The following is a 25,638-nucleotide window of genomic DNA, read 5'->3' on the forward strand; positions in this document are numbered from 1 at the left end:
GAATATTGAAGGGGAACTTGCGGATCTAGGTTTTTGGGAGCTGAATCTGCGTGGTGGTGGTTCGGCGGCACAGGGCGGCTTCTGGTTTTGGGGCCTAGAACTCTGGTCGTCTCTCCGACGAAGTCGACATCTTTGTCGTCTCTCTTCGTCGGATGTCTGGTTTTGGGGCCTAGAGCTTTGGTTGGCGGCAGCAAGGGCGACGACCCTATCAAGGGTTCGGCGGTGGGCTCGCCTACCGTTGCTTCGCCGGAGATTTGAGGGCGGAACCGGCGATGCTGTTCGCCGGAGAGGGGAGAACATTCAAGAGAGAGAGAAAGAGATGGGAGGCGGATGGATTTTGTAGATTTTAGGGTTTAGTTAGTTATTTATAATCTAATTAGTGTTAAATTAATTAGTGTTGTTAAGCACTAATTATTTCCATATATAGAAATGTGTCTTCATTATTGGGACAGCCCGAAAAGGAAAGTGTGTCTTCATTATTGGGACGGATGGAGTATTAAGTATAGAGAGAGAGTGTATTGCCAAAAAATGTATGAGACATTTGGAGTGGGACACCCCATTATGGAAAGTGGTACATTTAAAGTGGAACGGAGGGAGTACTATTTAACATTTCTTCTTCTTTCAAAAGCATCACCCTCGTATTATTTGCTTTAGAGACGAAATTTAAAGTAAATTTTTATCGAATTTTGACAGACTACATATTAGTATGCCATGCTAGACTTAAAAAATTAAGTGTTTTATATTCTCCTCATCTACGAAAATTGTACGCAAATTATTGCGTGCATACGGTCGCTTCGTATTCGACGGGTTTGCCCGACTCGATCTGGGATCCGACCCGACCCAATGTGAAAAATATAAAAGCCTTTCATTCTGAAATCCTAGCCACTCTCCTATTCTTCTCATCTTCTCTTTCCTCTCCCTACCAGATCTCCTTCTTTTCCTCCAACCTCCGGCGAGGCAACCTCACAAAAATTGGCAGGAGGTCGCCAACGACGTGGCGTCGCAGTGCCCAGCCCACACAGCCAAGACGATTTTGGGCAGCGCAGAGAGGGTGGTGGCGGTGGATAAAATTTAAAAAGAAATTCATTAAAATTAATGTGTTAAATAATTATTATTATTATTATTTTTGTAAATATTGAGTGAATAAAATCTAAAATATAGTTTTTAGAAAAGGAATTACTCTAATTTTTGTGAGCAAACGAAAATAACAATAAAACTAAAATTATCGTAGGAAGAGTAATTTTTATTCCCAAGTTTAACAATTTAGGAGGGTTTTATATTGTTTTGATCCAAACCAAATCATTGAATTTAAGATGAACATAAAAAAGGCCAGAAAATTTCCATTTATTGAACTCTATCAAATCAGATATTACTATTGAAACATATATACAAGAGGCTGTAATAAACAATAGAATCCTGCTGAAAAATCACACAAATCAAACTTAAATCATGGCAAAATTCACCATTTATTTCACTCCAACAGATGGTAATCACTTAAATTAATAGAATATATTTATATATATATTCCAAGAAGCTATTAGTTGATTTGGTTATGCACGTCACTGAACCAGCAACAAGCAAATCCACCGCTGCAACAACAAAAGAAAATGTAGTATGTAAGAAACTGACATATAATATACTAGGAAATAAGAAGGCAATATAAATCAACTATATCAAGGTAGAGATTACTACAAGGGGTGTAATTAGGTTTAAAAACAAAGAAAATCCGACGTACAACGGAACTAAGTCCCAGTAGCCATGTATCGAATATCTTCCAGAGGTTTCACATGAAAAATGAGTTTCTGCTACATCACTTGCTCCAATAATAATTCGAGATTATATGTATAATACAAGGAAATTTACCTATTAGGAAAAGATAGTTGATGAACTTGAATCTAATTATATTTTGTTAGACATGAACAAAAAATGCATGTTTCCATCTGAACTCTGATGTGAACTAAGGTATTTTGCTAGGTCTATCTTATTACATATAGTTTTCTTTAACTAACATTTTCTCATTGATGAGATTTTCAAAGTGGACACAGCAATTCAACATTCTTGCGGGGAAATAAACTTACGAGTCATGAGATTGCCAAAGCGCTGGTGGTGAAGCGAGTAAGAGAACCGCAAGAATCCTATGAATGAAGAGAAGAGAGAGAGAGGCTGAGAAATATAAAAGAGTGTAGAACAAAAAAAAATAATACATAGGATCACATATAGCAGTTTTGCATATAACTTCTTACAAGATATAAAATAACATCAAATATTCAACGCGTTATAAAAAAATAAAACAATAATACTTATCAATAAAAGAGAACATTATGCATCAAAATATCCTAGAGGGAATACCTTCAGAATCTGGTATTCTGCTGCAGCATCTGGGGCACGGCAGACTGTGAAACTAACTGCTCTGAACTTGGAGAAGGTCTTACCATATGGTTTTGACCAATTTGATTGCTTGATCCCTGCCTGACCATCTGCTTAGCACCACTATTTGCCTCAGTTTGTGCAGGCTCTATCAAGGTACGTATCTGAGCATAAATTTTATGATCAGCTCGACTCATTGGGAGAGGAAGCCGGAGAAAATAGGCTCATAATATATATATATATATATATATATATATATATATATATATATAGAAAGAGAGAGAGAGAGACCGAGGTAGAAAACACTTACCACATCCAAACGCTTTTTATGCACATCACCTGGTGGCTGCATGTCATTTTAAGTCTGTCTCAGAATAGAAGAATATTTCCTTTTCTAATGAACAGTTCATTCAAATAGTTGGAAAGTCTTTCTACGTGTAATTAATAAATTATTACTATTTCCATTACAGCATAAATTCAAGCACTCAAAGGGAAACTTTTTGAATTTGTTATTCGTGGATATGGAAAAGTCCCAATTTCACAATATACTGTCCGTGCAAATATTAAAACAACTCCTAAATCAACACTATCCAGTGCTTATAATCACAGTCCTTTAAGGATTCAGAGTAATAAAGGATTTTCTATGTTGATTTACAAATAACGAACACTGCATACAAAAATAGACAATAAAGATAGAACCAGACTTACATTGTCAGTACTGTGTTTCTTCTCCTCACTTGAATACCCAGGAATGGTCAGTTTCCAGTTTTTCTCTGCAAATAATTCATTCAGTCAGAATAATGTACAACAAAAATAAGAAAAACGCAATCATCCTTTGCTGATACACATTGTATGGGGTGTTTGGTTTAGAGACTTTTTATCCTAGGCAAATTATGTTCCTGACTTGTATTCAAATTGGGATGATATTTGGTACCTCTCTTGGCTGTATTACAATTTTAAATATGTAAAAGGACAGCTCCATCGAACCGTTTGCTTGTGTCAAGGTATAATGTAAAAGTGAGACCTAAAATAGTCAGTTTTTAAATTGGAGAAAACTAACAGTATATGACTGAAACGTTATGAATCTTATGAACAGGGAACGAATAATATCTAGCAGAATAGACCATCGCATGCAGCACCAACCTAAATGCAGCAAGACATCCTTAGCCTCCAAAGTTGAAGATTTGCGATGTTTTGCTAGGGTGCATGCAAATGTAGTAACCTGCATTGTACAAGACGTGGTATACCTCAAAAAGGAGAGTGCAAAGTTACTCTTCAAGCGAAATAATCATATATACATTTGGAATTTCAAGAGAATCAGCGACTGGCATAATAATTAGCTTGAAAGATGATAATGTTGTGGACATCAACCTCGGCATCTGGTTGATATGATAAACTCAATTTTTAGTAGCTCTTGAACCGAAAGTGGAAAAACTCATACATATCCACCAATGGGATTTTTTGTTCGAATTTATTACTTCAAGAAATAGCGAGATATAGAAGTGAAATTTGCAAATAAAGAAAATGCACCATCAGCAAAGATTATGAAATACAAAGACGAAGCATAACAGCAAAAACTGAACCAACAAAAACCACTATTATACGCATGCAGGTGTTGGTGAACCTCACCGAATCAATAAAGTTGTCAGCAATCTCTAACAGCAGATCTTCAACTTCAGGATCCAATCTTCCATTTAAATCCAACTGCGACAACCAAAAGTATTAAGCAATCCTCACACTCATTACCCATATCCATAAAAAAAATAGAAAAAATAAATAGATAATCTGTTTGATATGTATTAAATCCTGCCCTAAACTAATCCTGATTCACTAGCAAATTGATGTGGAGAAATTCCAAACCATCCGTATAATATAATAACACCAAACTGATTCTTGTGATCAGATTAAACATTATTTATGAGGCACAGAAGTATTTAAATAAGAAAACTCACAAACCTGTGACACTAGATCTTGTATCTTTCTCTTCCCAAGAAGCTGATTACTTGCTTCTGTGCCTTGGCTTGAACTTCCACCTGGTGTAGTTGCTCCTGATCCAGTGGCATCTGGCTGTGATCCAGTCAAACTCACAGATTTCTGGCCTCCAGGTCCCGCGATTCTTGGTGACTGCTGCTGATGGAAAAGTTGCTGTTGTGGAGGCTGTTGTTGCTGTATTGGCGACTGCTGCTGCTGCTGCTGTTGCTGTTGTTGTTTCTGCTGATGCATCTGCGATTGGCCCATCTGTGTTTGCTGCTGTACTATTTGAGACAACTGCTGTGGGTTAAGGCTCACTGAATTTTGATGCAACGGCGACGCAGCTAGTTGTTGCTGTATGAGCAGCTGCCGTTGTTGTTGTAGACGATATGAAGGAGTATTGGGGGAGGATATTGCTGGCATTTGCTTTAACCACTGCTGTTGAGATATAGCATTCTGCATCATACCTGGTTGTCCATTCTGAGCCAGCCCAGCAATTTGAGCGTTCATAAATGACGTCCTTGTAATATTCTGTCCCTGCTATTTCATGTACATCCCAACATTAAATTCCACTCGCATAGAAAAGTAGAGCAGCACACAAGAAAGCAAGCAAAACTCAACTTGTAATTTGCTAATTTCAACAGATTGACATCATCAATGAAGGGTAAACCCTTAAATGCTGCGGAAAAGTTCATGAAAAAGAAATACGGCTTGCTAGCAACTCTTATTTAGAGGATATGCCATTAAATACCAGACGCTCATTTATAGAATAGGGAAAGAAGATCAAATTTCCCATTGACATTAATATTTTATTTCATGACTTATACACCTAACCCTGAAAAACTCTTAGAAATTATTAATGTGTCTTGGAAGAAGATTTGTGGAGAAGAAATTAAATAAGAGTGCTGAAAATCTGATGTATTTGGAAAAACATATATCAGAGAGGATGGACTTGTTAGGGCATATTTTGGGAGAAGAAATTCGAAGTATAAACCTGCTAAGAGAAGTCATCCAAATATTCTCAATCGTTGAGCAATTTTTTATGATGATGCATTTAAAAATAAGTTTATCAAATTTACCTAGTCATACTCATCTATGGGACCAAAAAAGTCAATCTTCATATTTGTTTGCGAGGCAAATATTTTTTTTATCATGATGTGTTATTCATTTAGACAAACATACAAACTAAAGTAAATCTTCACTAGCAAAATCTATCAATTTAAGTTCATTTTTAATGCAGTAGAACGAAATGAAAACTATGTAAAATCAGCTTTGTTCTAATAGATATACTTCACTGGCAACAAGCAGAAATAGGGTCATGCTCTAAGATATCTCACTTTGAAATGAAGTAGTTTAGCTACAGTGCGACGTCCTTTTGGACTAGAGGTGAATGCGTGCTTCGCAAAAGGAGTGAGCCAGGAAAACACAATCAGGGCAAAATAAACGAAATCATGAAACACAATAGATGGGATAAATCTTAACCACTTGAGATTTGTTTAATCAATAATTGCTAGTCAAATGTAGACATACCTGATACATGTATCAAAAAATGCATTAAAGTACTAACTACATGCCAAAGTATATAACAAAACAATTAATAGAAGAAATTAGAATTGACCAAATATATCAGGCAAGCTTTGAAACTAAACTTTTAATTATATGCCAAGTTCGTAGATCAAATTCCCAATTAGAATCCAGCACAGCCTATCAAGTATATAAATCCAACCACATCACTACATCACCAAGTATACTGACACACTCTTCCCTCTAAAGGAAGCATTAATGGTTGACAAGAGAAAATTCCATAAAAGCACTCATTATATTCTATAAAACCAGCAAGATTTACATGTCAATTCAAGACCATAGAATCAATGTGCCTCAATAGTCGATCAAACCTTACACACAACACAATCACGCACATTAACCAAATAGATGGTAGCATTGCCAAGAATGGCAAGTTGGCAACCCATTCCTGCTTCATTCCAAATCAATAATACATAAACCTCAAAGATAGATAAGATGACCTAGAAACTTATACCTGGCCAGTAGTAAGTGCATTTTGCTGTGTAAGCTGTCTCAGTTGGTTCGCCGTCATTCTTTGCTGGGCGTAAGCAAGTGTGCCATTTGCTCTGAGTTGAGTAGCCAAATTCATTGACCCCATTATTCCCATTGCTTGTAGGGACTGCCCAGGAGAATTACCCTGATGGAACTGAGACCCTTGCATGAACCCCGCCTTCGGACGTGGCTGCACTCAAAACACCAGGTTGCTCAAAAACTCATCATAAAATCCCAAAGAGAATTAGAAAAAGTACTCAAATAGGTAAATATCTTAACAATAGATCAGCTCTTAGATAATTGTGAACGGAAAGATCCAATTAGAATAATACCAAAACAATAAAACATGGTTGGTGACCATAGACCAAGCTCAGATATCCTCAGGCAATGTTTAAAACACTACAACAACAAGAAGCCTAAAACGCACATCGGCAAACATAAAATTAATATTAAATTCCCAGTAATAACCATTCCATGTTTTGTGAAAAGAAAAAAAGCTCCAAAAGCACAAAGGAAAAAAAAAAATAGTAGCTGAGCAATCATCCACAAATCCAAGAGATGAAAAAAAAAAAAAAATAGTAGCTGAGCAATCATCCACAAATCCAAGAGATGAAAAAAAAAAAAAAATAGTAGCTAAGCAATCATTCATATATCCAAGAGATCAATGTGCATGGCTTCCAAGGAAAACCATGGTCACACAAATTAGGAGCTCCCACATCACAGTCAAAAGAAATGGAGAGCTACATGCAAATATCACCTTTTAAACATGTAAAGACATATTCATGCAAGATTAAAGATCACAACATATACTGATACACACAGAGATCATTTCTTTCCAGAAAATCATAAATCGCGATTTATCTTACTCCATACCGAATTCAAAAACTGATTTTGCAAATTAAATTGCGCTGCTTGACCAGATAACATCGGCAAATGCCCAGTCTGCCCCATCAGAGCAGACCTCGACAAATTCCCACCGGCCATCTGCCCCATTTGCGACTGCTGCAATTGGCTCTGCCCAATTTGCTGCTGCTGCAAAGAGCTCTGCCCCAATTGCTGCTGCAACTGATTCTGCTGCCCGATTTGCTGCTGCAGTTGACTTTGCTGGCCGATCTGCTGCTGCAGTTGACTTTGCTGGCCGATCTGCTGCTGCTGCAGCTGATTCTGTTGCCCAATTTGCTGCTGCAACTGATTTTGCTGCCCCATCTGCTGCTGCAACTGGTTTTGCTGCCCCAGCTGCTGCTGCTGCAACTGATTCTGCCCCATTTGTTGTTGCAATTGACTCTGCTGCCCGATTTGCTGTTGCAATTGGCTTTGTTGCCCCATCTGCTGCTGTTGTTGCTGGTTGCTATTAGCTCCATTGATACCAACACTACTGCTCTGTTGCTGCTGCTGCGTCACGCTCATTCCACCGAAATTCATCTGCCCGTAAATTGATGGCGAATTCTGTTGCTGTTGTTGCTGCTGTTGTCTCATCATTCCTAATTGACTGTTAATACTACTACTCTGCTGCATCTGATTAAGCCTAGATATTGAAGGATTCCTTTGCATACCCTGAAAATTTGAAACCCCTATCAAATTATTACCGCCACTACCACCACCATTGACGCTGTTGGTGTTGCCCTGTTGCTGCATTATCTGCTGCTGTAGCTGCTGCAATTGCTGCTGTTGGGGTTGTACCATCTGCTGCTGCGCTTGCACCATTTGCGGCTGTTGTACCAATTGCTGCTGCTGTGACTGTACCAATTGCTGCTGCTGCTGCTGATGGTCGAGCGACGGCGACGGGGATTGCAGCGGCTGTAATTGCTGCGAATTAGAAGGCTCAATCATGGCGGGGCTCTGCTGCACTGGTAAGGGTTTCGGTGGGGAAGACGATGACGGCGAATTTTCCGCCATCTTCGCGAAGAATTAATTCCCCGACTTAATTGCTTCTCCCTTTTTTTCGACAAATTGGAATTTAATCCATGATTTTTGTTGAAGAATATTTTTCTTCGGTTTGTTGAATTCGATCAAACGAAGAAATGAAACAGAGACGGGTGTTAAAAGACTGGAAAGTTTTCAGTCTATTTTTCGTTTTTTGTTTTTTATTTTTTATTTTTTTTTCAGTCTGTTTTATAACGGGTTCGTATCATAATATATGGGGAAAATATAATTATTATTTTTGCTAATTATCCCTCTTATCTAAAATTATAATTATTTCTTTGTCTGAGTTGAAAATAAATAAAATTATAAGATATATTGTTATTTTGCTAAATCATAGAGAATAAGATTTATGGTTGTAAATACTCCCTCTGTCCCGCCTTGACTTAGTTTTTTTTAGTACGATAATTTAAGAAAGTAAAATTATACTGTAAAAATATTATCGGCACGATTACAGGGCCGTACCTATATTTTACGAGGCCCTAAGCGAGAATTTTAAAAAAGGCTCCTATAATACATTTTTTTTACGATATCAAGCATATAAGTTTTTATATCTAGCAAAACATAAAAAATCACTAGCTAATAAGAATTATAAGAAAACAATATGAAGTTATTATATCATACTACTAAAAGAATAATTGCTACAAAACTGACAAATGTTTCTTACTTTTAAGCAAATGCAATACATCTTCCAATTTTAGAGGCAAATATTTCTTACTTTTTACCCAATTCACTTAACATTTTTTTAGCTTGATCCATGGCATGATAAAACCTATACTCTTTAAATTTATCAAACAATCAAATAAATTCTTGTAAAAATATGATAACTCTCAGATAAATCTGTATCTTCAAATTGAAAAAATTTACTCATTTTAAATATAATATATATATATATATATATAGGGGCGCACTCCAGTGAGACCCGCTATTTTTCGTGTAACATGAGTACAATGAATAAGACATATAATACTAATGAACAAAACGTATATCTAATGAACAAGATGTATATACTGATGAAAAATAAAATTTAAAAAATTCGTAATGAATAAGACATATATACTGATGAACAATGCGGTATATACTGATGAACATGGCCGTATATACTAATGAACATGGCCGTATATACTGATGAACAATGCGGTATATACTGATGAATAACAAAATTTAAAATATTATACTCCCTCCAGGATTCGAACCATGTGAAAAAAAAATCACTCTCCAGATACAATATCAGCCATAGGATTGATAAAATAAACGCATCAGATCGTGCCCTAGATCTCACTAAAATTAGGAGGTCCCATTGGAGCGGCCCCCTATATATATATATATATATATATATATATATATATATATATATATAATTATAGGGTTAGCTTATATTGAGATTTTAAATATTTTGAGATTTTGAGATAAATGAACATATCAATAAATTCTTTGAACATAACCAATATAACTCATGAACATATGAATCTATTTAATTTATTTAAAAAACACGCCACTTGTAGGGATTGAACCCCAGACCAACGCGCGTTCATAAAAATTAATTGACAAGTTCATCAAAATGTACTTATATGTTCATTTATCTCAAAATCTCAATATATATATATAAATCTCAATTGAACCAATTCCTATAATTATAATTATAAACATACGCATTAAAAAAATGGGCCCCAAAAAAATTGGGGCCCTAGGCAATAGCATCTTGTGCTTATGCCTAGTTACGGCCCTGGGCACGAATATTTAGCAGAGTAAAGATTATAGGGTAATTCTATTGATAGCCCTCATTTTACTTACTATAGCCCCCACTTAACATAAATAAATTATTATTATAAATTTACCATTTTATCCCAAAATCGAAAACTGAATTTGATAATTTTCTTTCACTTAAACAACCCCAACTCATCTCCCCCTTTGTTGTTGTCTCTTATTCTTCACCGGACAGCCAGCGGAGTCGATGGAGACTTAGCCGTTGTTGTTTCTTCTTCCTTCTATTACTCCGATCTCCCTCGTCCCCTCGATCAGATGGTTAACGATTCATCGTCACCGTTGCAGTTCTACTGTCAACCAAGCCAACCACCACTGCGTCTGCATCTCTCCTTATACTCAATGCACACAAAAACTCTTTCCACCGGCTCCCTGTCTCGCCTTGGCGGACAACAATGGTCTAAACCGCCACCATTGGCCCGATCAAACATGCAAAGGGTCTAATCATAGCCTATTCTTCCAAATAAAGTAGCTTTAATTTGCATTGCTCATATATTACACGTATTGGGATTGTAAGCACTACATCTAATTTGGCCTTTCGAGTGAAAGGATATGCAGAAGCCAATTGAAAATCATATATATGAGTTCTACATATATATTTTATTGCTCATCATAACTCCATTCATACATCTTTCCTTAGCCATCACACAATGTTCAACAGTAGAATCAAACAGCCCGCAAAATTGAAGGCATAAAATTCTGATCTTGAGCGTTGCCTCTGCTGCCGCATTAGGTGAATAATTGTGAGATGAAGAAATTCAGAAGTATTGAAAATTTTATATGAAGAGATGAAGTGGAGAGACGCTTTCGCATTATAAAATCTTTGAAGAATGGATGTTATTAATGATGGTGCTACTTTACGAGTGTGGGTAAAAAGAATCCAAAAGTGATGTGGGTAAAAGAAAGTGTCTTGAAGTGATGAGACATGGCTGAGAAATAGAGTTGTTCCACTTTTCTTCGATTATGGTGAGTTCAAAGAAGACGAAGGCTATGAAAACTAACGACAATTTTAAGAAAAATGAAATGATGTACGAATTGAATCTGAGGACGGTAGGGATAAAATAGTAAAATTTATATTACTTTTTATTATTTTATTAAATATGGGGCTATATAGAGTAAAATGGGGGCTATGTATAGAATCACCCAAGATTATAATGTAAAAATATGTAAAGGATGGATGAGTCCATATTTGTTATAGTAAAAATTGATTACTAAAAATGAAAAGCACGATAAAGGAGAAGTTAAGTGGAACGGAGAGAGTAATTTTATTTTATTTTTGCTAATTTTGTAAAATTATAAATTTCTTGCATCTGAGTTGAAAATAGATAAAATTATAAGTCATTGTTATTTTGCTAAATGAAAAAGAATAAGATAAAGAAGAGCTGAAAATATCAAGGAATAAGAAGGAAGAATTATGAAATTATAGTGGCAAAGAAAAGCCACGTTATAGCTGACAAGAGAGATTTGGGGAGAATCATTTACAAATTATTAAAACAAACAAATTTAAACATATAATATGGACCGGAGTTACAGAAGGTGTTTAACAAATTAAATTATTTAATGGACGTATCCTGCTCAAATCATAAAATATTATAGTTTGTGAGCTTTTTCTTTTTGTTGATAATGATAAAAAAAAATTACTACTTCATTTGTCCTTTATATTTATGCCTAAACTCTTCTAGCATGAATTTTAATAAAAAGAGGTTGAAAAAGTCTACATTAAAAGAGTATTTATAGTGAAAAAGATATTGCACATTAAGGAAAATTATATGTTAGATAGTGTTCAAAATAAAAATAAAAAAGACATATTTGAGAGACGTACAAAAAAAAAGACAGAATTTTAAATGACGGAAAAAATATGATTTTTAAATTTTCTGAGTTTTAAAACGAAGAAAATGAAAATACGAAAAAGAACAGCTAAAGTAAGTATAATGGAATTAGGAAAATGAGTTAATAAGCAAAAATAGAGATCACAATGAAAACATAAACTGACATACTTCAGCATAACTTTCCTTTCAATAACTAATAGAAAACTTTAGTCATTCTTTCAGAGGCAAAGCTTATCAAACATTATAAAAATCTGTTGGCATAAATCATAGTAGAATAACTAATTAACATTTCCAGCATAAAAGCCAATCGCACAGACAATTAAGGCCAAAACATTTTTCTGAACCCAGAGAATAATTTAAGCAACTCTACATATAAGATTCTAACTATACAAAAGAGGGTTCAAGATTCTAACTGTACAACAAGTGGGTGCAAGATTTTCTAACTATACAAGAAGAGGATTCAAGATTTTCTTTGTTTTGACCTTCCATGGCTACGCAGCCTCCATCCCCGTTCATGTGCTGTGCAAATTAGTCACCCGGACCGCTCTACAACAAGGTGGTGGTCGAGGGATTCGCAAAGAAATGGACTCGACATATCCACTTAGATTTTCTGAATTTATCACCAAGAAGATTGGCCAGAATGGAGGGAGGCCGTGCCGATGTCATCTGCTGCATTTTGCGGGTAGTTAAGTGGTTATCCAGAATCATCATCTGTAACAGCTGCCTGCAGCTCTGGAAATGCATTGAATTGAGCGATTAGCAACAAATTATGGAGAAATGAAGCGAATTAAGGAAGTCGACAATGATTACAGCAAGCTGCAGAATGTAGGAAAGCAGTTTAGGTTTCCAAAGTATCTTGATCTTAGACTAACTATAGAAGAGAAAAACAAAACATACATTGGGCCAAAGCGGTAGAGTTGGTAATGCCTAAGATCTTGGGTTCAAGCCCACCTTGGCGTGGTCATTAAATTTTTTTGTTTAATTGTTAATTTATAAAAAAAAATACATTGGTGATTTGTAAAACTACCCCAACCAAAAATGATCAAGTATGATGAAAACCGTATTTTGTAGATACTAGAGTCGAGAACAAGAGAAAGAATAGTTAAAATGAGCCATCATCTTTTGCTTATAAATAAGAAAGTTGCATACCTGCGGATTTAGACCTTGCATCTGATTTATGATTCCATCCTGTACATAAAGACAGAATATTAGTATCCCAAATTACTTTTCAAAAGTACAAGGACAAAAACGAAACTATGGAAGTTTAGGGAAATGGGAACTGGCAGTTTGCATGCTACTTGGTAAAACCGGATTATATCAGAGGTGGTGCATATCATGGCGTAGAATATACTAAAGATTAGGATAAATATGAGCTTGAATGAAAAAGATAGCAGACCTCTGATATCCCTGGATTTAGCACAACAATACCAAGAACACGGCGAAGAAGCCCCTTGTATAGAAGCTCATTTATAGTACCATCTCCATTCATCCATGGCAACAGGGGCCAACTTATATGATTTGAATCAGTACGGCAGCATTCAAGGTTTTCTCCTCTATTCACTTTGGGTGAAGCAACATCAGAATGTTGATGGCCTGTAATCTTATTCCCTGCTAATATTTCTGAAGGAGGATCGGTGACATCTTGAGGACGATTTAAAATTGTGACTCTATGTCCTTCATTGTCATTTGTGTTGATCTTATCCTCTGAGGAGGCCATATTCTTCCTTTGACTATCAAGATTAAGAGGCGTAGGCTTGTCCTTGGTTTTCCTTTCCGATTTGAGATGATGAGCAACACGATCGTCTATACTGGTCAAGAAATATTTGGATCGGTATAGGGAATCAACCACGTGAACTGAATTGTAAGCATTGACCTGCATTTGAGATGCAATGCGAGAATGTGTCAAATTGAGAAATGGTGTCCTTCCACTCTCAGATAATGAGACACAAAACCTGCGGAAAGGAGTTTCAAAAGCAACATCTTTCAGAATAACGAACGGGCAAGAAAAGCAAACCTTTAATGCTCGCCCAAATGCTTCAAGCACCTCAATTGTAACTTCCAATAATTTCTCTTCTGGAAAGGATATTGATGGTTTCAATTTAATGGAAATCATGCAATAAAGGGTAAATGTAAAAGAAATACGGATCTCTGCACAGTATCAAAGAGTAAAGTTGCATACCCTTAATGTTCAGAACCTTGTGGATCTCTTTCATGCTCAACCCGTTGTCGCCAGACTTCTGAATGGCTGAATAGAGTGTTTTGAACAAATCAGGTTGAAGCAACGAACTATTTAATTCATAAGAACATGAAGAAAATAGATGCTTAGCATAGCCGGTCATAGCTTCCCATGGAGATTCACTCAGCTCAAGAGTGGGATGATCTACCGTCCCAGATTCAAGGATATCACTTGAATGATCAGCAATCTCAGAAGGCAACAAACTTGAGGTAACATCCAAACCAGATGAAGTATTGCTTTGATCTTTTACTCCACAAAATGGGGCAGGATACAAGTTCCCCTTCTTGAATGAGTCGACAGCAATAAATCTTGAAATTGTTTCCCTTTGCAAGCATAACTTTATGCTGGGAAAACCTTTTTCTCTGCGGGTAGTTAACTCACTGTCCCCGGCAAATGTTTTTTTTAATTTTTTTGGTAATCCCCCATCAGGCTCGGTACTATCACTTTTACGTTTACAAGGTCGATTATCTTCTGCCTCTCCAACACCTTCATTGGGTAGCAATGGGGTAATTGACAGTTCACCTGAAGATAGTAGAGCACACAAAGAGAAAACTTCACCACACTGAAGATCTGATGGAACTTCAATGCCCTCTTCAACTAAATCCTTTTCTCTCTCATGAAGCCAGACAGCAAGCTTAGCAGCTCTGCTTCCAGTATCAGGGGGAAATTCGGATGACGTGATACTATGCAAGAAGTGCTGTGATAATTCAAATTGACCGTTGCCACCACCAATCTGCAAAGGGGAGATAAAAGACCGCTTAATTTAGTAGCCAATCATAGATCAGGATGAAACAGACCAGTGAAAGCTAGAGAACCATATAGTTCATTATCAAAAGAGCAAACAAGTATAAAGTATTTAAACCAATGAACATGTCCATAATATTAATATAGTGAATGAGCTAACATAACTAAATTTTGGATCCTCTCACTCAAATTATTCAATTGTAGCCAGTGAGGTCACTCTCACCATCGCCTTTTATGACAACAGAGGCATCACAACTCTAAATCGTACCATTCATCCATATGGTCTGGGGAACAACCATGAGCAGTACACGAATTCTACTTACCATAATTTTCCTCTCTCTCAAGTAATTAAAAGCAGCACAGAGGTCGTGCTCAGAATAACGACGTAGTGTTTCGGCCAGCAAAGTCGGTGCTTCTGGAGCTTTTGATTTGCTTAGAAAGATAAGTTTAAATAGCTCCACAGCATTTGCAACTGCAACTGATTCATGCATCTGTCTCAAAATTCTTGCACCTGTATGCAAATGTTTTCTGAGACGTTGCTGGGCACTTGATATTTGACCAGAAGCATTACTCTGACCACAATCCTCGATGTCCTGACCATGAGAAGCGGATTAAATTAAACAACGATGAAATATTGCACAAAAAGCCAAGAAGGAGACATATTGCAAAACCAGCCAATGCTTCCACAACCAAGAATTCAAGATGGACATACAGCTAATAAAGAATGGACAACAAAGGTTTATCTACACAATACATAGTAATTAGTAAACATATAGTATTTATTTTGAAAGCATGTTTTGCAGGTAAACACTAGTATTTTTTAAAGCATGAGAGATATAAAACTTACATCGTCCTCACTTATTTCTTGTTCTGGAAACGTTTCTCGAGCAGCATTCAGCTTAGCCAATCTTTTGCATATTAAGACATCATCCAATGCAACCTTAACGATATCCTCATCAAAATTAGCCCATTTCTCAAGCATGTCAGCTTCTTCAGATGCAGGACCCCGAATCATCTCTTCAGAATCTGCATGAATCAACATCTTGTCCTGGAACTTCTCAAGGTACTTTGCATATTGTTCCGAAAGAATAGTGCATAGTTTCATAACAGCCTCTCTGAAAGGGATAAAGCTATTTAATAATGCCATTCTTCTCTTGCATGCATGAGCAGGTGCTGGGAGATTTAAAATTGACACCCAATCTGCGCGATGAAAATTTGCCCCCCGAGCAGCTCGGTGTCTAGCATATTCAATCACTAATTGCCTGTGAGAAAAAATTCAACAAGCTCCAGATTTAAGAAACAAATTGAATATTAAAAAGAAATAGTGAAAAGAAAGTAATTACAAAATTGACAAGATAATAGAGTGAAGCATGAGCAATTCACATATGATAGTCACAACTTATCAATTAAATAGCAATCAAATGAAATAGGATTTGAGAAACTATTACTTATTAGCAGCTGCTATTGATAGACAAACTTCATGAACATATATGTTAATATTACCTCTCAGCCTCTTCTGACCAATAAAACTTTTTCTGACGTGCTGGGTTCAACCTTGATAGTGCTCGCTTGAAAGAATAGACATCCTTATCTTCTTCACTCAATTTTTCCGCCCCCAAACGCTCTCTATTATCACCTACAGAATTTCTCTGAGACTGGCAATCATCATTGTCAGTAGTAGTAATTGTCGAAGAACCTTGTTCCATGGTAGATTGGCTATCCGGACCTAATAACGAATTAGCTGCCTTCAGACCTGAATGTCCGTTTCCAAGCTTTGAGGAAATTCTATCTGATAAACGTCTCCTCTTCCGTGGAGACATAATACGTTTTCCTTTGGCTGTCTGAAGCTCTTCACCTTCAGCATCCACAGTACTCGTAGATCTAGTAGCAGACCGCTGCCTCTTGTCATAATAGACACGGAGCACCTGCAATTGTATGAACAGATTATATGTATGTCACAACTAACAATTGTTACCTGAAGCCTGCAGTACTAGAGAGCTATATGTTACAATTTTATTCCGAACATGTGTTCAACTCAGGTCTCAGCATACTGATTTTTGCACATTGACAATCATCTTTCACATCGTAAAAAGTAATATTTGTAATACCAGAATACGAATGAGTTCCCAAATGAACCAACCTGCTCCAGTGTCAAATTGAGATCTTCAGCAATCTTCTCACAGTCTTCGAATGAAAGTTTCTTCTCTGTGCCATCTTTTGCCAGACGTTTGACAAGTTCTACTCGCTGGCCAGCTGTCATGACCCGGCCAGATGCCCATGATTTCGGATGAAATACCTGAACAAGTTATATAATTATAAAACATAGAGGAACTTATTTATCATGCTCAATACTCCAATCATTCCATTTTTTTTGTATTTTGTTCATGTTAAGATAGTGGATCCAGATATCAGCAATTGCCCATGAAAACTTCGAACATGGGAATACATCTTCCACGGACACATATGATTCATATTCAATCAATCAAGATGTGAATGAAACTAGTGTAATCTCTCGAAATCAGCATTAACCCCGAAAAGATAAAGGTATACAAGCTACCTAATCAATTTTTTATACCATACATGTGCACCACTTGGGAAGTGGGGGAATTTTAATTGGAAAATAAATGAGGAAGACTAACGTAAGACAAAAGAACAAGAAAGAACAAATCAAAAAAATAAACTCAACAGTGATAGAAATCGATTCTCAATTAAGCATGGCAAAATGAATAGAGTATTTCACAAAATTCCAACATGTAGGTTCATTATCCAATTTCAATGGCTTTTAACTTTTCTCCATCATACATGTACAGTACCATTTTCTCAAGGAAATAAAAAATAAATAAAATTTAAATATATATATATATATATATATATATATATATATATATATATGTATATATTCTAGCAAGAGAGACCCTTCAACTTTACACTCCACAGAATCTCATAAGGAGAATGCAATCAGCTATAATGTTTAAAAGAGTGAAGATTTAAGATAACTAGGCATGGGTAATGTTGTAAGAGGTGCCAGTTAAAAGGCATACTGGGGCCTAGCATTAATCTGGGCCTGTATGGGTTTGAGTTTGGAGAATAAAATCGAAAGAGGACTAGGGATGCTTAGCACCTAGGTGGGGTTATGAGGAATTATACTACAGCGGGAATAACTGCGATCAAGTTTTTGAAATGATAGTACAAAATAGGGTTGATGATCTTATAAAGGCTCTATGTGTTAGGTGATACTTCCATGAGACAGTCATACTAATGTCAGAGAGACTCAACAACAGCTCCTTATAGGAGAAGATCAGTTAGGATAGAGCAAAAACAGTTCATGCATAATTTCATTGATAAGGAGACAACTTAACTGATCATAGTTGAAATTGATGAAGAGAAATAAAAGAATTGGTATTGGAAGCACACCTCATGAACTGCAGATCCTGGAAATGCGAGTAATGCAGCCCTTGATTTAGCTGCAGCATAACAATACTCCAGAGTGCCCCAGTAGTCATCAATAGCTTTTTTGCTCAAAAGGACAAAATCATGTCTGATTTGAGGGCGCAGATCAGCAAAAACAAGACCAGATGATGCAACAGCTGATGTTGGTTCCTCGAGGTAAGGCTTAAATTCCAATGCATAATTAAGAGTAGTGTGCAGGCTGCTGGATCCATCTTCTGCATGGCCCTTACTCATTAGACGAATCAACTGCCCAAAAGTCCCAATTCACACTTGCCATGAATAATTTAGATCACAAATGAAGCCATAAATCACTAATAAAGTAAGTTCTTCCAATGAGTTTGGAAAAGGAACTATAAGTAATAGATTTATCCATAAGAATAGAGTACTGAAGATAGGAGTTACAATATTTCTGTAAACACTTTTAGTAACTTCTTTCTATTTTCTCAAAAAAAAAAAAAAAAAAAAAAACTTCTTTCTAGCTAGTGGTATAAAATCCATGTAAAAGAAGTATTAAATAAATAGATGCAAGAGTTTGAAAAGGTGTTAAATAAACAATGATTCATTGAAGTAAAGAAAAATAATGACTCCACTCCGTCTGCATATAAGCTTAAAGCTGACTCAGGATTCTCCTGCCCAATCATTAACACCAATATTAAAGACAACAGAATACTCCACATCCTTGTAACAACTCTACTGACTCTCTTAACAAGATGAAAGACTAAATAACCGAGGACACATGAACAAGCCTCACATATTGGTCCATCATTTATCTAAAGGACTCCATTCTCAGAAAACCCATTAATTACAAACCTTAATATGAGGGTACACAGACATAAGAATCAATCGATACGACATTGATACAAACATTATTTAAAAGGGATCATGCATCCTACCTTCAAACGTCGTAATATTTCGATGAGATAGGACAATCGATTAGATGCTCGAGTATCCATCAGGCAATTTTGTTTTTCCATAGGAAGATCACGAAGTAACAAGCCGCTTTTACACTCCTCGAGCACATCCTCAAACTTTTCAGTAGATCCAACTACTTGTAAGAACAATTCAAGTGGCATTGACCTAATGGATAGATTTAACTCGAATAACTTACAAGAGCTGTGTGGATTTTCCAAATCATGAGAATGGTCGCTAATGAATAAATCTTGATCCCAACCAGGGGAACTACAGACCAAACCCCAAAGAAAGGTGTGAAGAAGCCTTGTTCTAACCATTTTTGCCAGAACAAATCCATTAGCACGCATCAATCCTGCATGCTCTGATTGGGTCTGCACAGTACAGGGGATTCTCTGCACATTGTCCAATATGGGAACTGATTGGTTTTTCTTCTGCCGCATATATGCTTGCTTGCGCACTTGGATTTCGAAATGCCTCATCTTATCATGAATTTGAGTCAATAATTCAGATGAGACATTAAAAAGTGATGGATGGAGGACAACTTCTATTGTCCTGCTGCGACCACAGTTTGTCACGCCTGGGACACTAACCTGGATGCATTTACAATTTCCGTCTTGCTGAATTTTGTTAAGAATACGTTCCAAGGTCTTCCTATCCATCATTGTGTTCTTTTCTGTCTCAAGACTCTCAAGTTGCCTGTGGAGCTCAGGTTTTAATAGGAACTTCTCCTCCTTCACACAAAATTTTTTAACAAGATTAATGGCAATCAAGACAACTAGCCTTAACAGGAATATATGTTTAACAGATTAGGAGACAGACCTCCAAAACCTTGAGTATATGTTGCTCCCTCCGTGAGCTGGATGCACGAATTGGAAGACTGGAAGGTCTTGGATATGATCGACGCATTGGAGACTTTACAAGAGCAAGAGGGTGTGTTTCTGGCACATTACAGTTAGGTACTGATTTACTTCCCTGCAATGGTTCCTCAGCAGGGACCCCAGTGCATTGTTCCACATCAGAATTCTGTGTATTGCATCGTACAAGCATACCACTAGAACATTCATCCACAGTTGTACAGTTCGAAGCTTCTTTTTTGTCAGCTGCATCATTCTCACTTTCACAGGTACCACTAGTATTCCCCACAGAAATAGAAGTATCTAGCACCTGCACAGGCTGAGATGAGTCCTTAAGAAGGTACGGATCCTCAACAAGTGATTTAGATTCACGGGCTTCCTGACAAGCTGTTTCTCCTTCAAATGGGATCATGTTGGATGGTTCTGGTTTGAAGTTACCAGCTGTCCAAAGTCGGAAAACCTCGCCTTTTTTGTGGCTTTCCTTTAACGAATGTACGCCAAAGATAGATATCAATGGTTTAAAATATCGCTTGTGGTACTCCTTACAGCACAAACCGAGCCTTCTACATACCTGCTCACATAATTTGTTGCAAGTGAACACTTAAAAATTTCTATTAATGTCTATAGCAATTGTCAAGTCTAGTTACGCCTTCTATGGAGAATTCATTGCATTTCAAATACACCCAGAATATGAAGAATAGCTGCACATGAGAATTCTAGTCTGTTCCAAGAGTCAAGATATTATATGTGATCCTGAATAAGCTGTAGAGAAACTCTATAAATTAAAGACCTCTAGACCATGTACAATATGTTTAAGTAATAATGAATAAATTATGTTTTAGTGACTATAATAGTTTAATTAGTAGAGTGAATGATTAAATCTATGATTGTTTATCTGGAAATTGAGTGAACATATAAGTGTATTTTTTATCAACAAAAATTTCATCATAATTATTGATTGAATAAACTTCAGTTCTTGATAACCAAACTATGCCACCTTGTCACTTTTGAAACCCAATGTAGCACCCTCACAAAGACTATTCCCAATTTCATAGGTTTTTCACTTTTTGCCTCTGTAGTTAAATACAAATGTGGCCATCTAACTCCATACTAAATATCTAGATTTTGACTAAGCCATAAGACACAGTAGTTTTGATGGACAACACCAGAAAACTAATTACGCACCGACAAAACATTGATGCAAAACTGAAGATGGAGATGTTCTGTGAGGAAGTAGGAAGTTAAACCATGTGATGAAAAAAGGGATAAAGTGAAGCAAATATGAAAATAAGATCAAGGAAATTCAAGAAAGCACCTGATTAAGATGTAAAAACAAAATCTGAAGTTGAGAACTAAATTGCATTGTTTATATTTGACTAGAATAATTGAACTTACTTCTGTATTGGTCAATCCTTTTAACCCTGCAACATCAATCATGTCATAGATCTGACGCAAGATGGGAAGCTCTACAAGTTCTTCTGTAACTTGTCCTCTTTTTGACAAATTTTGTGATTGTTCTATGTCCATACCATCAGGGCCACGTCCATGAGATTTTGGCTCAAAATGTGACGTTGAGAAACTTTGAAGTAGACGTAAACAATCAACCTCCTAAAAAGGAATAATATAAGTAGTTAAGTGGATGTAAAATTAGAAGCCAATAATCCTTCACTTATACAGAGTGTCCACATATCAAAAGTTCCTCAATAGTTCATTTTCTATGCATTAAATATGTACATCCAACAGTAGGCTTGAGTCCACATCCATGTCACATTATTTAAGTTAGTTTTAATACCTTGAAAATGAAAATAGAATCATCTCCAGCAATTAAGTATCATATTTTACTTAAGAAACACGAGTTCACATCCAACGTCAGTTCTGAGAAGAGAACTTAACAAACCAATAAAATTCAGCACGATATTAGTATTAACTTAACATCAAGTGGTGCATCTTTGACAATGAAAAGCCAGATGAAAGAAAAAGACCAATGACAAATATCTCTTCATAAGTTTAAATAACTACTCAAATAAATGTACAGAGCTAGCAATGTTTATTTAATGGATCAATAAACATACAGGAAAACTAGGAATCTGTTAGAAAAAACAGGTCAAATCATAACCATGTCATTCTTGGCTTGTGAAACATAAAAAGTACAACACAAATTGCTCCTAAACATCCATTAGTAACAAAGTAAAGAATTCATCCCCCTCCCACCCCCAAACAAAATAAGGCAGAAGGTTCCCAGCCACCACAACAAGGTTTGGCAAGGATCAGATGAGTATTAAGATCATAAATTGTTCGTCTTTGTATTTGGCATGCTATGAAGCCACAACTCCAGGTCACATACCTTATTCTTGATTATTGTACGACACTCTTCTACAACTCGAGCATCTTTCAACCTGTGACATATCTAACCATAAATTGCAAGTAAATCGTGTGAAGATGATAAATAGGAATATTTAAGATGCTATGACCATCAGATTTACTAATAAAAAGATAAGAAACAAAGACACAAAGCGAAAATAGTTTATGACTTACATTTCTCCAACTTCTATGGCCATGAGTCCCCCGATAACCAAGGTCTTTTTTTAAATCTGAGACAACCAAAACCTGTCGGCAGCGCAACAGTAATAAAATTAAAATATAATAAGCACGAATTTATGCAGAGAACTATGTATGTTGATTTTAGACACTGTTTAGTACAGACCTTGCCCTCAGCTTTTTCAAGTTTATCACAGATGGCTTTCAGTGCTGGTACAAAATCTTTGACAGATACATTCTCAGCCACAATTCCAGTAACCCCATCATCATTTGTTCCAGTATGACCATCTGCACCCTCCCCATCCCTCAACATCTGATCCGTCCTAGTGATTTCAAGCCTCTGCTGAGAACCGAAATGCTTAGCATAACGAGCAAGATATAGCATATTGGTGGACACAATGTTACCATTCTTCCTAATGACAGTTGGCTGCTTCACTATCAATCCTTGGGTTTCAAGTGTCTTAAATTGATAAGATAAATTGTTAGCAGGAATGTGTAATTCCTTAGTAAGATCGTTCTGCGCAATCCCATTGTTCCTGAAGATACAGGCAAACAATAAATAGGTATTAAAATCTTTAGCTTCCCATGTCAAACATTTATCCTACGTATTTCAAACTGACGACAAAACACACAACTAAATCTAGTAGAACTCATTATCTCCAACTCACAATTATGAATGACTAAACATCAAGATACGGGGTGTTTAGCTGAGCTTATAAGCTCCTTAAAACAACTTATAAGATGTTTGGGAACTTATAAGTTTTTGAGAAGTGTTTGGCAAAATAAACCCCTAAACAACTCCAATAACTTATAAGCTCCCCTAAAAATAAGTTCTTCAACCCCAACTAAATTTTCATACTTATAAGCAATAATCATTTTACAAAAATGACCCTACCATTGTTTGTAAAATTTTATCATATATCATTCCAATTTCTTCCTTCTTTAATTTTCTCTCTTGAACTTATGAGCGTAATAATCTACACTTTGAGAACTTATAAATTCTTGAGACATGAATTCTTATAAGCTCTTGGAGAATAAGCTTAGCCAAACACCATCATAGTCTCTAAAACGTAATACTAACACATAATTATTAAACAAATAAACAACATGACCAGAAAACAATAGCAACAATCCCATAAAGCAGGCAAATTCTAGTGCAGATTATCCAAATTTGGACTACTGAAGCTCACCTAGCTACGGCGAGGCGTTCGAGAATAAAGCGTTGAATATCAGCCGATGAGGATTCCGACGTTCCCAAGTCGTAAAGTCCGAGAAAACTCCTCCTCATCGCTTCTGGAGCCACGATTTTGACATTCATCTTGTCGCACTCTTCAACTGTAGACTCCGTAAGCTCGGACGAGGCGCCGTCGCACGCCACAAGCTTCAGCCCCGGTATCTCCGCCAGATTCTCCCACACTGCCCGCTTCACGTTCTGGCAGATGGGGAGGCCGCGGGCAGCGAGAGTTGGGCCGATTTTCGCCCACAAGTCGCTGAGCTGGAGCCCCTTCGCCGCTCCGCAGCATATCTCTTCCAGTGCTGAGTTGACGACGGCGTCCATGCGGTGGCGGATGGCGGTTGATCAGTTACATTCACCTTTTTTATTAGAATTTATTACTAGTATTTATTAGCATTACGTTTTCTTTTGGCGGGGAAATTGGGATTTGCAGGTTTGCGTTTCTGTCAAAAACTAGGTTTAGGGTTCGAATCAGGTTGGGGGAAAATAGTGGAATTGTTTGAATACACGCTGGCGCTGCTGATGACAAGATTCGAAATTTCAATTCAGCCCTCGAACTTTAAGGCTATGGAAAATAGTACGATTTAAATATGATTGACCATGTTGCAAATTAGATCAATTTTTAAAAAAAAAAACATTTCAATAATAATGCAATTTCTTTTCATTTTTTTTGATAAATTACATAATTAAATAAATAAAAATTAAAGATCGCACGACAAATGACTCGAATCCATAACCTTAGGTCTTAAATATTAATCTTCAACCGTTAGATCAACACACAGCAGACACCACACAATATTACAATCTTTTGATTTGTGGTATAATGGTTCTTTCTAAGTTTTTTTCATGAGTTTTCGAGTTCAAATTTAGATATATGTTCAATATCGAATTTTCTAAATTGATTGAGTGATTCTGATTTCCTAAGTTCATTATGTGGTTGTCTTATCAAGTTATCAATTTTATTGTTCGAAAATTGCAAAACAAATTTCAAAAAACTTTTAACTCTATCTCAACATATTTCAACCGTCCCCCAAATAACTTTATAAAAGGGATGGGCACAAGTTATAAGATAATGTTATTGAAAATGTAAAAAGTTAAATGATGTATTATTAATAATAGGGTAGTGTTCCAAAATAGATATTCATATGTTCCATTGGACTTGTCCCATTTGGTTTCGGTACGGTTATTAAGGAGAGTATTATTAGTGTTTTAAGTGTGTAGGTAATAAAGTACTCCCTCCGTCCCAATAATGTTGTCCCATTTCTTTTGAGCACGGAGATTAAGGAGTGTAAAATTAGTGTTGTAAAGTAGAAGGTCCCACATGTTTAAGAAAAAATAAATATAGGTTAATTATCCTTATTTCTCCCAAAACATGTCTTTCTCTCTCTCGTCACTCTCTCCCTCAACATACAACGTCGCGCCGCCGGCGACACCATGTATAACTCTGGCGACGGCAACATCATCCTCAGCCTTAATAAGATTTCTACTTTTACAAATTCAAGAAACACACCATCATTCTTCACAGCCTTAAAGAAACACACAAATTAAAGAAACACACAGCCTCAGATTCAGCGCAGCGGAGCGACGACGTCGTGCAGATCTCAGATTCAGAGCGGCGGCAGCCCTATGGCTGTGCAGTCGCCGGAATCAAATGGGTGGTGGGATTTTGGGATCTCCGGTCGACAGCAGCGAGAAGCCACTGACACCCATATCTCTCTAGCCGAATCTGAAAACCCCTTCCTCTCTTGCTCCGATTCTGAATGG

At 36.6% G+C, this 25,638-nt stretch overlaps 2 protein-coding genes across 5 annotated transcripts; both read right to left on the minus strand.

The window, feature by feature from the left end:
- Positions 1-1,327: 1,327 nt before the first annotated feature.
- LOC131004116 (transcription initiation factor TFIID subunit 12b) lies at positions 1,328-8,489 on the minus strand. 2 transcript variants are annotated; one of them, XM_057930722.1, is made up of 10 exons: positions 7,267-8,489; positions 6,377-6,583; positions 4,324-4,875; positions 3,997-4,071; positions 3,511-3,589; positions 3,076-3,140; positions 2,678-2,713; positions 2,350-2,531; positions 2,079-2,135; positions 1,328-1,589 (listed from the first exon to the last, which is right to left on the minus strand). In XM_057930722.1, exons 1-8 carry the CDS (start codon positions 8,287-8,289, stop codon positions 2,352-2,354), a joined length of 2,217 nt encoding a protein of 738 aa, XP_057786705.1. In that variant the 5' UTR covers positions 8,290-8,489; the 3' UTR covers positions 1,328-1,589; positions 2,079-2,135; positions 2,350-2,351. The 2 variants fall into 2 exon arrangements, with proteins under 2 accessions (XP_057786705.1, XP_057786704.1); XM_057930721.1 differs by having other exon boundaries at positions 4,324-4,878.
- Positions 8,490-12,160: 3,671 nt separating this feature from the next.
- Positions 12,161-24,421, minus strand: LOC131004125 (uncharacterized). Of its 3 annotated transcripts, none has more exons than XM_057930734.1 (17): positions 23,831-24,421; positions 22,807-23,176; positions 22,638-22,709; positions 22,447-22,509; positions 21,498-21,710; positions 20,068-20,673; positions 19,230-19,979; positions 18,301-18,582; positions 17,027-17,182; positions 16,390-16,811; positions 15,734-16,148; positions 15,210-15,479; positions 14,086-14,875; positions 13,921-13,979; positions 13,303-13,779; positions 13,056-13,094; positions 12,161-12,638 (listed from the first exon to the last, which is right to left on the minus strand). In XM_057930734.1, exons 1-17 carry the CDS (start codon positions 24,196-24,198, stop codon positions 12,453-12,455), a joined length of 5,538 nt encoding a protein of 1,845 aa, XP_057786717.1. In that variant the 5' UTR covers positions 24,199-24,421; the 3' UTR covers positions 12,161-12,452. The 3 variants fall into 3 exon arrangements, with proteins under 3 accessions (XP_057786717.1, XP_057786718.1, XP_057786719.1); XM_057930735.1 differs by lacking the exon at positions 23,831-24,421 and having other exon boundaries at positions 22,807-22,980; positions 23,046-23,178; XM_057930736.1 differs by lacking the exon at positions 23,831-24,421 and having other exon boundaries at positions 22,447-22,498; positions 22,807-22,945.
- Between the last annotated feature and the right edge of the window lie 1,217 nt (positions 24,422-25,638).

The sequence above is a fragment of the Salvia miltiorrhiza genome, unplaced genomic scaffold (assembly GCF_028751815.1).
Source record: "Salvia miltiorrhiza cultivar Shanhuang (shh) unplaced genomic scaffold, IMPLAD_Smil_shh original_scaffold_326, whole genome shotgun sequence".
NCBI classification, from domain to species: Eukaryota; Viridiplantae; Streptophyta; class Magnoliopsida; order Lamiales; family Lamiaceae; genus Salvia; species Salvia miltiorrhiza.

Coding starts and splice junctions, on each gene's coding strand:
- LOC131004116 (XM_057930721.1), bottom strand. CDS start 8,289: ATGGCGGAAAATTCGCCGTCATCGTCTTCCCCACCGAAACCCTTACCA. Junction 3,590..3,996: donor CTGACAACTTTATTGATTCG/GTGAGGTTCACC, acceptor TGTACAATGCAG/GTTACTACATTTGCATGCAC. Junction 2,532..2,677: donor ATAAAAAGCGTTTGGATGTG/GTAAGTGTTTTC, acceptor ATTTATGCTCAG/ATACGTACCTTGATAGAGCC.
- LOC131004125 (XM_057930734.1), bottom strand. CDS start 24,198: ATGGACGCCGTCGTCAACTCAGCACTGGAAGAGATATGCTGCGGAGCG. Junction 20,674..21,497: donor AAGGATTGACCAATACAGAA/GTAAGTTCAATT, acceptor TTATGTGAGCAG/GTATGTAGAAGGCTCGGTTT. Junction 14,876..15,209: donor TGAGAGAGAGGAAAATTATG/GTAAGTAGAATT, acceptor TCCCCTTTGCAG/ATTGGTGGTGGCAACGGTCA.